Genomic DNA, 12,828 nt, shown 5'->3' on the forward strand with positions numbered 1-12,828 from the left:
GCGTACCTGCAGTCCACTTGACGCCTCTTTATTCTTGATCCATATCTTTCCTTGACTTTGTGGATCAATCAGAAGAGGATAGCGCGCCGCTTTACTAACAATTATACCATTTTGTACAGATAGCTCGTCGTTGGGAAGACCATGCACATTCCACTCGGCAACCTGGAAAGAATAAAAAAAATTAATTCATCAAGCACGCAAAAGTTAATAAGAAATTGATATCTGTGTATTTCCAGAGTTACACGAGCTACGCTTCTTCAGCAACGCAAAATTCATCGAGGTAGGGATATACTGCTTACAACGTAATTGAAGTATTGAGGCAAACTGAGGGTGTGTGCTCTAGCTTCTCCTTATGCGAAAAAGGCGGTGGGAATGTGTTAGAGGGTCAAATTAAGTCAACATACTGTAGCGCCATCCACCAGTAACGACGTCACGTTCAAATTGAAGGTGAACGGTATCCGCCTGTGATGCAACTCTTTCTGCCAGTTTTTCTCAAGTAGCTTGCGAAATTCTTGATTGAAAGGACCAGAATAAGATAGAAATGCTGTGCCTAATAACACATCGCCGACCAACCTGTTTTGTATGAATGCATGGCAATAAAAAGCAAACATGTAACAAAAGAAACAGGAAAATGGAAACAAATAAATGAAAAACAACAACGTCAACAACAACAACAACGTCAACAACAAAAACAACAACAACAACAAAAATAATAACAACAACAACAACAACAATACATAACAGCAACAAAAACAATAACGACAGCGACAAAAATAGCAACAGCAATCTTATTCATATTCGGTATAATTTTATGCATTATTTTTAAAAAACAGGAAGCAAAACTCGAAGATTTTCTGTTTTTGAGAAAAGACAAATAACGTGAAAGTCTCGTAACCTCTAACACAGACATGTTGTGACTTCATCGATATCTTATTTTAGTTACAGGCACTTTAGGTTGGTTGGCTTCTGTTTATAAAACAATCACAACCAACGATAACATTTTTTCTTCAACTAACCTTTCTGTTTGTTGCTCGAATTCTTTACTTTGTTCAGTCCATCTCTCTTTCTCGCCACCTAAACCGTTGATCAACGCTGATGCGGCTACCATCTTTCTACGACATGTTTCAGCGTCATCGATTAGCGTCTAATATTAAAATATTTTAACCATTACATTAAAACTTTGATAGGGATACATGCACCTTACATGCACTACAGTACTCGTGTTTCAAAAAAGGTGGTGGTGGTACGCACTGTAAATCACATGATAATTTTCCTTGTTACCCATAAATTCCAAAAAAGAAAAAGAAATCGAATTTTGAGATTGATTTCAAACAAACCAAATGTACCTCATTTCAAAGAACATATGTTAAATAAACACTAACGGAGTAAAGATTTTTTAAATTTATTCAAAGCAGAATGACAGTTTAAAATCAATTCTTTCTAACCAAGCTATAAAGATCTGTATAGTTTTTTAAATTTTTGTCATAACCATTCTCTCAAGCGGGCTTCCAAAAGACACGAGGATAAACTTATAATGACTACACAAAAAATTTAAAACGTTTTAAAAAACGAAAATATCTGATGAAACAGCCAAGAACAACAAACCTGTTTCTCTCTCATGGCGTCGTCGTATTCAGCTTGTGCTTTGTCCAGTTCTGCTTGTTTTTCATCCAGCTGACCTTGCGCTTCGCTCAAATCACTCATTGCCACGCCCAGTTTGGCTTCTTGGATAGATAGGTTTGCCTGTGTAGTAACAATTAAAAACGTAAATATTTGCGACCATGCAAAACAAGGACGGGACCATCTATGATGTGTCCACTCAAAAGTTGACCTCGTTATCCCTGGCATTCCTGACATTTTCCCGTTATTTTTTAGCCTAAAATTTTTCATTTTCAAATTTTCTTCCCTAAAATTCGTGACAGTCCTGCCGGAGTAGACATCCTGGACGGAGAATATATATATTTGTTCTTCAATGCACATGTGCAGATCAGGGTAATTTACCAAAACCAAAGTTACCGTCGTTCTCCCTGTGACTAAAAAACCATTTTGAGGCTGTGGGTAGAACGTCGAATATTTTAACAAAGTGAAAGTGAAAATTGACGTCGTTCCACCCGTTCTTGTTTCAAAAAATCCCTAATATACGACAGTGCGCAGCTGGCAACAACAACAACAACAACAACAACAACAGGAATACAACAGCAATGACAGCAAAACCAACTAAGATATCAAATAATAACAACAAAAATCTAACCTTTAATGGAAGAACTTCTTTGTTCACCGCGAAGAATTTACACATAGCTTTCGTCCAGGAGGCCAGACCAGCAACGTTACCACATACCTAGAAAAAGAAAAACCTTTTTTCAGCACCACTTGTCAACATTTGCACTGGCCTCACTTACCTTGATTTACTGAATGCTAAACTATTACTTTCACGTCCCTTAGTGAACACAGAAAAGAAAAATCATATTATTAATTTTTATTTACCTTTTTGGCGATTTCTGTTGTATAATCTTCAGCAGCAAGGTAAGGTTCCATTAACTCCACCATCTCCCCATTTATTGTGTCTTTAGGAAACTGCTCAAGCGCTTGCAGAAAACCAGTTTGTGCCATGAACTGAAAGAATTAAACAAAGCGACCATGCATTACTCATCAACACATAGATACTTTCTAAACAAATGATACAGTTACGTTTTATTGTTCGTGCAAAGTTATGTGTTTGGAGAAAAAGGCGTCTTTAACAATTCATGCGGGGTTTTTTTATGGTATTTGCATATTTCTTTATTTATGTTTGCTTCAGAATTGTCACAAACAAAATCGCTTCCATCTCCTGGAATCTTAACGCTGTAAAAGATAAGGACTTTACCAAAACAACAGCGAGGATTTCCAAAGCTTAACCACTCATAGCTCCACCACTTCTTTCTTAATTTGCTTCCTCGATGTTATGCAAGGCTTGATAGAACCTTTCACGAATGCTTCGATGTAGAGTTATTTTCGACATTATTACTTACCCAAGTGCTGCCCGTTCATTATATTCTTGCATTGCTCATGCAGTCACAATGAAGAAAATTAGTTCACGTAAGAATATTTAATCAATGCGTTTCCTTACCCTCAATGATTCTCCCCATGACGGCTTACAACAAGGCTTGTCGGGATCCATGGTAACGGGATCAAGGTTTTTCCGACAGAGTAATAAAACACAATCCATGATTCTCATGATGAGATGAGGAGGCTTGCCAAGTCGTCGAACAGTCGCAATGTCGGCTGCTTTGATAGTCTGAAACATAATTAGACTTAATTATCCTCTGTAACGCATAGGTGAAGGAAATTGAGAATAAATGTTCTCATACAAAATAACAATTTGTACAAATCTAAAGTTTGGGCAATCGAGTTGACAATTGACCTACAAGCGTACAAAACATTTCTTAAAGAAGATATAAAGGTCATATTTATGCTTAAAAACTTACTCCAAAATATAAGAAGCAAGGTTCCTTGGTGCTAAAATAGGGACTGTGAAATATTTTAAAACAAAAAATAGACTTAAGGCTCTTTTATTTTGATTCAACAATTTTAAGACTGCGTTGAAATTGGCGGTTCTTTTTCTCCATCTTAAACCCAATTATGAAGGATGGTTTTTTGGACTCATTTAGACAGTTAATGGGTACTCGTCTTGGGTGCTAATTCCACAGGAGAAGAGACAAATATTTCTTATTGCTAAATTTTGTCTAAGAAGATTCTACTAGATTCGTTAAGAAAATATCTGAAAAAATAGAAAAAGTTGCCAAGGCTAAAGCGTTTTTGTACAGTAACATTGAAAAAGCATTTTAAAATGTGCTTTATTCATAATAAACAGAACTAAGTCAAATGAGACATACTTGTAGTGCAGCTTCGGCTTCTTCAAGGGCAGGTTTTGCAGCTTTTAACTTTTCTTCAGCTACAGCTTTTTCTTCCTAAAAATCGTTCAAAAAATCAAATTACTTCAAGTTTCTAAACACATTATGTAGGTTAGATACAATGTTTTACACATCTTAAGCACTGAAAGAATTGCCAGAGGAAAAAAGATTGTTGTAGTGCAGATTTTAAGTTTCACTGAGGAAAAATGTCTGCAAAGAAAATTTAAAATCTTGCTCTTTCCACTTTATCCGAAATGTCTGAAAAAAGTTTCTTTTTTTAATTTGTAAAACAGTAATTTATAAAAATCTAGCAAAAGTAAATTTGTAACAAAATATAACGAGCTTCTACAAAAATTGTGGCAACCTTCAAAAGTCACCAACTTAAATTCCCGTGCATACGCTTTTAAATAAAAATAAGTTAAACAGCAATCATAACAAGGGTGCTTGAAATGGCGGAGCAGCGAGAATCTACATACCTGCTTATTATAGGAAATAAAATTTGAAGTAAAAAGTAAAGCGTCGAAAAGAATATCTATACTGTATGTAAAATGTCTTAATCTATCTTCCCTTTATAGCGTCTGTTGGTTGTAGAAAAGGTGTTTGCTGAGACTAGGAGTTGCTACAAGAATGTGCGTCGCTACAAGAATAGGCGTTGCTTCAAGAATAGGCGTTGCTACAAAAAGAGGCGTTGCTACAGAAAGGGGCGTTGATACAGAAAGGGGCGTTGATACAGGAATAGGCGTTGCTACAAGAATGGGCGTTGCTGCAAGAATGGGTGGGAGTTTTTCCATTTACTTTTTGCACTTACCGCAATCACATCAACAATAGCTTGAGCGCGATCTTTAACAACTTGTACTTGCGACTTCACCTTCTCAGCTGCATGTGCCTTCTCAGTAACTTCCTTCAGTACCTTATCTGCTTTCAGTGTCGCTACAGCCAGCTCCTTCTCTTTGACAGCAAGTTCCTTGGACAATTGCTCAACAGACTTACTAGCCTCCATCAACTTATCGAGACCAATATTCATTCTGTTGGCAAGGTTGTCGATCTCTGTTTTTTGTATGCTGTATACTTGCTTGTAGCCGTTCATGAAGGAGAGGTACGACTTGGGAGTGACATGGGTTTGGCGACGGTATCTACAATACAGAGTTAAAAGAATTGTCTAAAGTTCATGCAACTTCTTGATTAGGAAACACGAAGGATCCCGTAACTAAATACAACTACAAAATAAACCAAGGCGGTAATGGCAGAAAGGAGTACCAATTTCTCTTTACATTCAATACACTGCATTGTTTTGACGAACTGTGGTTAAAATAACAAGTTCGCACTTAGAACATAAAATGACGTTAAAATCCGCAAAATTTACTATTGAAACCATAAGCACAAATCATAATTCTCTGTTTTCATTATAGGCAAAAATCAAAAGTCTCAGAATGGTAAACATCCGGCTAAAACAAAACATACCTTTCGAAATATTGTTTGCAATATAGAGCCACACCGTCATGTATGGAACCCATGCTTTCTACCAACTGCGCCTTCACTTCAGCTGTGCACATAATGTCAAAGTTTGACAGGTAATGATCAGCTACAGCTATCAAAGCATCCTTTGGCCATCTTTGAAACCAGTTTATAGTACAACCACTGATCAACCCAGGAAACTTTAATGCACGGTTACGGAACTTCTCTCCAACCTATAGGATAAAACAAAGCAACATATATTGGATGTATGGCAACAATCAAATTAAGACGAAACTAATAGGTTGAAAACAAATTAAATGCTTCGGAAGGAACAACAGTACAGAAAACGCAACAGAAGTCAAGAATTCTAAGTGATATAATTTTCCAAAATATTATACTTATTAAAAGGCGAGCTTTAAAAATGATAAATTCAACATTTTTTTTTTCGATATTACTTCTAACATAACCGAATCTGTTTCTGTAGTTTCACAGAAAAAGAACTATTTCGCAAAACCCAAAGAACAAAGAATAACTCACGGGAGAGAAGCACAACGCCACATGTAAATTATGACGTGCACGGTTGATGAAGAAATTGTACAAATTCTCCGGCGTCGGCGGGTGACGTGGATGTTGTTTCTTCATGACGGGAATCAACTCGTTCGTAATCTCATCAATCTCATCCCGTGGAAATAAATTGGAAACCTGGGTAATAATTTAAAGGGTTTAATTGCCCCACCAGGTAATAAAACCTTACCTTTACTCTTACATATAATCAAAAATTATCACATAAAAGAAACTGTGTTATTTTCACAAATGCTACTTAGGCATACTCTCAATTTAACATTCTTCTAATTCAACCTACTTCTCCAGAGGACAAAACGTTGTTTAAATATTCCAAAAAGCCTTCATCTTTCACTTCTTGATCAGTAAACACAAATGTAATTCCCGAACCGTGTTGGCCGGCTACTCTGTAGAGATACTTCAAATCGTCGATTAAATTGGATGCATTGTAAGACCTGCATAAATTAATTTGAACTATACATAAATTAACTTGAACTGTACATATATTAATTTTTTTAACAGTTAAAGCAAGTGGAGATAACTATAGATAACTGTAGATAAATAGAGATAAATAAAGACCAACGTAGATTAATGTAGATAAGTTGAGAGAGGTAAATATAGGGAGGATGGCAATATAATGATAAGTGTATGTAAAAAATGAACTTGCATTTCCATTTTAATCCTCGAGTTTAAGACCATTTAACAAGTAAAGGAACAAACAAAATGAAAAATAACCTTGTGATGGTAATTTGGAATGTCTTATAACCAGCAATGAAAGATGCTAAGCGAGTCAAACTCTGTTTACCAGATCCACCCACACCAACAAGTAATGCATTGCCACGTGGTGCTGACAAAATGCGTGATATCTAAAAATAGCAAAGAAACACAAAATAGTAAGCGCGTCTCGTAATATCACATGAAGTGAAGCATGATTAAAATGATGATAATGTCCTGTCTTTCGTACACTCCAATTTGTGAACCAATCAACAGCATTAATGTTGACCATTTTGTTTACTTTTTACAGGTTGTTAAGACATTTGGTAGTTTGGTAAGGTAGTTCAAAAACATCATATTTGAAAAGAGTAGCAGCAGTTTCCTTAATTTCAAAATCGAAAAAAATCAAGTCACTTTCGATTAAGCTGGTTAAATTGTTCAAAATAATTCTCTGCACCTTCTACAAGCAGATACATTACAATTACCTTGACCAGATTAATAATTGCATCTTCGAAGAACACAAGATCCAATCCTGTACCACGAATAGATTCATTATACTGTGCCATGAACATTCTTAATCTCTCTTTCACTGTTGACATGCTTGGAATCTAAAGGTTTCAATAAAGCCAAATAGATTGTTGCAAAGTAGAGGTATTGGAAATACAGGCGGTTTTTGGTAACACATATTGCTACTGCTTTGCCGTTCTACATAAATTGTGAATTATATCATCATAGTAAAAAAATGTTTTGTTGATTTATACTTGTTTTAGAGACTGCTTATGTGAAAAAGCTATTTTCAATCAGAACGTCCATAGCAGTATAAATATTGACTAATGTTTCACACTCAGACGCGTTGCTGATTCTAATCAAACACAGTGTGGTTTGTGCCATAACTTTTGACTTTGTATATAAATATATCACAGAAGACAGGCAGATACTATGCTATGAAAGCAGCATAGTAAGGTTTCACCAACATGACATCTGCTTTATGGAGCATTACGATTAACTGACATATTTGTAGATTTAGAGTTACAAATTTTAACATACTATTTCGTATATTTTTGGTGTCTCCAACTCAGAATCGTCTTCTTCATCACCAGTAGCTTCTGGTGCGTCTCTAAAAAAAAAAAAAATAATAATATTAGACGAAAATGTTGATCGTTGATGTGCCCACACGTTAGACATTGCTAAGCGTTAAGCAAAGGCTTATAATGTGAGCTAAATGTGTCAAATAAATAAATAAATTAAGATACTGAAATATGTTGGTCTAAACTAAGACCTGATAACACGTTTGATGTCACGGTTTTTGGCAATTCTTTACGTGATACACTGCCAGTTTTTGTGCCAGACTTATACATTTTGAAATAAACATAAAAACATTTTTGCATTAGAGAAAAAACCTAAAATTGTATAAAAACTTATAATTACAGAATTTACCAAATCAGTTAACGTAAAAGATTTAATAAAGGCGATTTTTTGTTGGTATAACATTCACGTATACCTTAAAAAATCAACGAAATATGGCGTCTGGTTCAAACAGTCCAAATTCACACCCTCCAAAGCTTCTTCGCAAACTTGCATCATGACTTTATTAAACCACACTGTATCTGACATTTCAACAAATCGATCCGATATGACACGCATGCATTCGTGTTTCCACAGCAACAACAAACTCGATGAATCAACTATGGTTTCTGATATAACATTAATCATTCCTTGCCATATGCGAGACAAATCACGCAAGTTGAATACATAGTGGAATTTCGCAGGTGTGGGAAGCATTTTTACCTATAGGAGAGCGAAAATAAAGTTAACAAAAACAACATTGCTATAGCGTAAAACATTCACAAACCTTTTGTAAGCGCATGCCGATATGGACAACGTTTTGAAAGTGCGCATGCGCTAACAAAAAATCATGACATTTTTGCGCTACAGCGGAAAATGCAGTCAAGATTCACTTCCTTCTTAGATTGCTCAATTATGGGACCGAAAAATGTTGTTACTTCTGGATGTAAGAAGTCAGTTCGAAAGTCCGCAGCAACTGCAGAAATTTTAGGTTTCATTGACCAACGGATGTCGGCATATATGCTATGAAGTCTTGGGCATATATATTTATACTCTTCTCATCAGAGCGTTCCCTACCTTTGTTAGCTGCCATAATCTTCTTGTACAAGACACCAACTGTTTGGCTAGATTTCGCACGTCGTCTAAAAATCCACGCTCCTTGCAAAAATGACCTTCTGCTATCACGCCTAAAAATCGTATGAAATAAAATTAGCTGTTGTATGTATGTAACAAATTCACACGACTTCTTCATAAGCAGCACAGCAATGTTGTTTAATTATCTATCTTTTATAAGCTCAACTGTTTTACTTGTTGCCTGTCGAATATCTACTTCGAAAGACCATATTCACGTTGCTTGTTTAGTTAGGCTAATACGCCAGTCTTAATCGAGTTCTTTGTATAAAATTGAAAGACCTTTTAGAACCAAAAAATATTAATTTTATAATCCCTGTGTTTGCCTTTTGTTTTCTTTTCATTTACTAACTTCAGACTGGAATGTTGATTTCCCTTGGCTTTGTTGCCTAACAAAACCTCCCTTATCAAGAAAAAAGCATTCACTCAAAAGAAACATTCGTGTCACAAGCTTACCGAATATCTTATCAATAGAAGAATTAGCTGGCAAAGTACAATTAAACACAGAAAATTGCCTCTTTAATCTTTGCGGTATGTCGTTTCTCCCACCACCTGGATGGATCATAGCTGCTAGAAATTGAACATCGACAATAGTGGTGAAATCTCCAGGCTTGTCTAAGTTGTAGAAACCATTTGCCTCCATAAGTTGCCGAACGATTTCATTGGTTACCTTTTGTAGAGAATAAAATAATGCAATTAGTTTTAATGAATATGAATAGGTGGAAAAGCTTGATGTATATCGCTTTTTATGTTCCTGTAAAGTCAAAGTTTTAATGGCAAGGGTATTGAATAAATGTTGGTACTGGTTTATAAAGTAACAAATAACTCAGTACTGGCAAAGCGGCGCATGTGAAGGAAATTTGGGTTAGCAATATTGGTGTATACATAATGTATACATTTAGAACATAGGACCCACATTGATAACAATGGAACAACACTGAAGTGGCTATATCCTGTATAAATATTCGATAAAATAATTCGTGGATAAAGTTCATTGTTGTTCAAATTTAAACTTTAATAATAAAAAAAAAATACTAGTGTAGGGGGAAAATCGTAACAGCAAAATAAACAAATCACACCTGATCTCCCCATTCGTTAATCACTGGCATGTTAATGTCGTCAACGAAAACAGTCATCTTCTTCCCTGCTGCAGGACCATACGTACTGCCCATTCTTTTGTCAACATAACTTTCTATGGTTCTCTAAATGTGAAAAAAGCTAGTAAGTAAGAAATAAGTAACGGGAAGTTTTAACGTCCTTGGGGATTCCATCCTAATGGTTGGCTCCTCCTCCCCTCGATTATAACTCTGTTACATTACCGCTAGAGATCGTATAGAATGGCTAACTTGCTTGCCTGCCACACAAGCCGATTAGCGGTCAGTAGATAGCACCAAATGGACTGACAACACTACATTCAAGGTGCGCTGGAGTGGGACTCGAACCTAGAACCTTATGATTACATGCCGGATGCGCTACCACTACACTATCACCGCTAATTTCTACAATAGATGTTTTATATAGGTATTCCTGGTGAATCATCAAACACAAATTGAGTAATTCACCAAAAGCAGATAGCAATTGAAAGGCCCTTCTCAAGTCGTAATAAATGAATTACTTACTTGAAAGTGAAAAGGTGTTGATGCGGACGAGAAATTAAAACTTTTACTAAGGTGCATTTCACCATCGTAATGAGACATGTAACTTTGCGCCATGATTGTTTTCGCAGTACCTTGTTCACCAATAAGTAAGGCAGCCTGTAATATATAATAATTAAAATAGACTGCCCCTTTCATCTCAAACGTTTATGGCATATTGACCATATGGAGCCTAGTACGCTGTCCTCAATTCTCAAGTTAGAAGAAAAAAGATTTTTAGCAGTTTCTCATGTTAATAGAAGACATCTGAAGACAATTGTTTTCATTGAGTGGAAGATTGGCAGTCAACAAATCATTGCTTTTAGATATCTAAATAAATCATCCAGCAGGGGTATGGTAATGTTTAAACCTCTTTTGAGTCAAATAGTTTAAAAAAAGACAATCCAGCAAAAGGAACGTTAAGTAGTTTTCTTATATTATTTTAAGTTAAAGCCCAATACACAATGTCAGAATAGTGTAGGTATCTGTAATGTTACTCAATCGTTACTCATTTAATTTTGCATATTCTTCTAAACAATCCTGGTCAAATGTATAGACAAAAAAAACATTGAAGCAGTTCTCACCTTTCCTTGTTTTGCAATTATGCTCATCAAAAAGTCTGTACGTACGTTATCAACATTCGGTACAAGAATTGAGGAGTATTCCGGAGTGCTATCTGTTGGATACTTATATTCTTCTACACGGCTAGTCCAGTGGCACCATTCACCTGAGTAAATTAACAAAACATTTGTTACATATAGAAACATTATACTTCCCTTCCCTGTGTAGGCGTATGAACTAACATAAATGTCTTTAAATTAACAATTTTTTCTGTCTGCAGTGACATGATCTCACCAAAGCAGATATAGGTATTAATTGAAAGACAAATTCTATTCTTTCGTTCTAAAGCACCTATTCTTGATGTATGCAATTTTAGTGAATAAAAATTCAACTGTGAGATGATGATGGATTTTTTTCTCCAATTTTAAGATAGAATATCCCACCCGAATTTTATGTAACTCAAGATCGGAAATTTATTTCAGTAGTTAAAGATATTTCTAGTAGAATATCTCACGTATATTCAAAGCACATCTAAAATCAACAGTACAGATGTAAAGCACAAAAGAAAACAACAGAAGAGCAAGGTATTTTAGTAGCAACGTATTGTCAGTCTAACATAGACTGAAAATACATTTTGAAATCATTTATTTGCTATGTGGAATTCCATTATCATAATACCAAACAAGCTAGTTGACATAGTTTGAAGTATTTTGAGAAAACTTAACTTTGAACAATATGTGCAAAAGAAAAACGTAGTTCTACAAATTAAATTTACTCCAATTTACCTTTCTTATCTACAAAGTACTCAAATATTGTATGATGAGAACCATCATCAATGTCTGGTAGATCGAGGTCAAGTTCACTTCGAATGAACTGTTCCAGCTTCTCTCGATCATCCAACTCTAGTACAGCACCGATGCTCCACATTATTGAAAACACATAGAGTCGATTTAAATGGTTTGTTGACATTTGGTTACCTTCTGAGAATGATGGTATCAAGCCATTCAGAACATTTATTGACTAACAAACAAAATAAAAAAACTACGTGCAGCTTCAATAAAGTAAACACATTACATCACACTTTGAAAGATAAAGTACATCTAAAGCATGAAACAAGGCAGTTTTCAGAAATTAACTGCTCAGTCCGCAAAACTTAGCCAAATTCTTCCACGAAAACCCTACGAGAGGTTATTATAACTACCTTGAAGGAGAGTGTTAGCAAGGCTCTTTGCTTACCTGAGTGATATAGTTGCATTCCAACAACTCCATCTTAGGTGCTAGGTTCTCGTTCATGAAAACCAAGAGTTCTTGAAAGGAGTTGTTGTACAAGATTCGGAAAGCTTCTGACTCTACTGGGTCACGCTTAATAAGCCACGCCTTAAAAAAAAGTAACGTTCTATCTTTAGAAATATACCTTGTACAACATCTAGCTTAAGCTAAAAATTCTGTTTTAGTATGCTAGGAAAGACTATTTGTGTAACTATTATAATGCACAAAAAGCTAATCCCGGGGCTATTCATGTGTGAAATATTTCCTTGTTTAGCAAGGAAATGTTTCAGTATCACAACTTCTGTTCATAGGGCAAGAATACTTCTCCCCTGATAAAGACAACACCATGTGTAAGTGTGACTGTTTACTTAAAAAAATAATGCTGATTCGACATAAATGTCGTCGCCTACCGAGGAAACTTACGTTCATATGAGAAAATGAATTACCCGCTTACTGAGATTTTGATCATATGCACCCAAGGTCTCGGTAGGTGGGTAAATGTTTTTAGTTTAACGGTCCCTTTAAAAAAACAGTGTAAACCTCTCATA

The 12,828-nt window shown here is 35.5% G+C and overlaps 1 protein-coding gene across 2 annotated transcripts in view; it reads right to left on the minus strand.

Moving 5' to 3' along the window:
* The window catches only part of LOC130614767 (dynein axonemal heavy chain 5-like), a 53,115-nt gene that overhangs the window by 12,447 nt on the left and 27,840 nt on the right, over positions 1 to 12,828 (minus strand). For both annotated transcript variants that reach the window (XM_057436215.1, XM_057436216.1), the window contains 23 exons: positions 12,248 to 12,388; positions 11,797 to 12,031; positions 11,035 to 11,177; positions 10,436 to 10,570; positions 9,896 to 10,018; positions 9,273 to 9,486; positions 8,763 to 8,872; positions 8,122 to 8,408; positions 7,668 to 7,737; positions 7,106 to 7,228; positions 6,642 to 6,772; positions 6,208 to 6,361; positions 5,883 to 6,047; positions 5,352 to 5,578; positions 4,699 to 5,023; positions 3,873 to 3,947; positions 3,107 to 3,274; positions 2,485 to 2,613; positions 2,252 to 2,338; positions 1,606 to 1,743; positions 1,017 to 1,144; positions 405 to 573; positions 7 to 162 (listed from right to left, as the gene is read on the minus strand). In XM_057436215.1, the coding sequence (XP_057292198.1) occupies positions 7 to 162; positions 405 to 573; positions 1,017 to 1,144; positions 1,606 to 1,743; positions 2,252 to 2,338; positions 2,485 to 2,613; positions 3,107 to 3,274; positions 3,873 to 3,947; positions 4,699 to 5,023; positions 5,352 to 5,578; positions 5,883 to 6,047; positions 6,208 to 6,361; positions 6,642 to 6,772; positions 7,106 to 7,228; positions 7,668 to 7,737; positions 8,122 to 8,408; positions 8,763 to 8,872; positions 9,273 to 9,486; positions 9,896 to 10,018; positions 10,436 to 10,570; positions 11,035 to 11,177; positions 11,797 to 12,031; positions 12,248 to 12,388 (3,633 nt within the window). The remainder of the gene's footprint in view (positions 1 to 6; positions 163 to 404; positions 574 to 1,016; positions 1,145 to 1,605; positions 1,744 to 2,251; positions 2,339 to 2,484; positions 2,614 to 3,106; positions 3,275 to 3,872; positions 3,948 to 4,698; positions 5,024 to 5,351; positions 5,579 to 5,882; positions 6,048 to 6,207; positions 6,362 to 6,641; positions 6,773 to 7,105; positions 7,229 to 7,667; positions 7,738 to 8,121; positions 8,409 to 8,762; positions 8,873 to 9,272; positions 9,487 to 9,895; positions 10,019 to 10,435; positions 10,571 to 11,034; positions 11,178 to 11,796; positions 12,032 to 12,247; positions 12,389 to 12,828) is intronic.

This window comes from Hydractinia symbiolongicarpus, chromosome 11 (genome assembly GCF_029227915.1).
Source record: "Hydractinia symbiolongicarpus strain clone_291-10 chromosome 11, HSymV2.1, whole genome shotgun sequence".
In the NCBI taxonomy this organism is placed as follows: domain Eukaryota; kingdom Metazoa; phylum Cnidaria; class Hydrozoa; order Anthoathecata; family Hydractiniidae; genus Hydractinia; species Hydractinia symbiolongicarpus.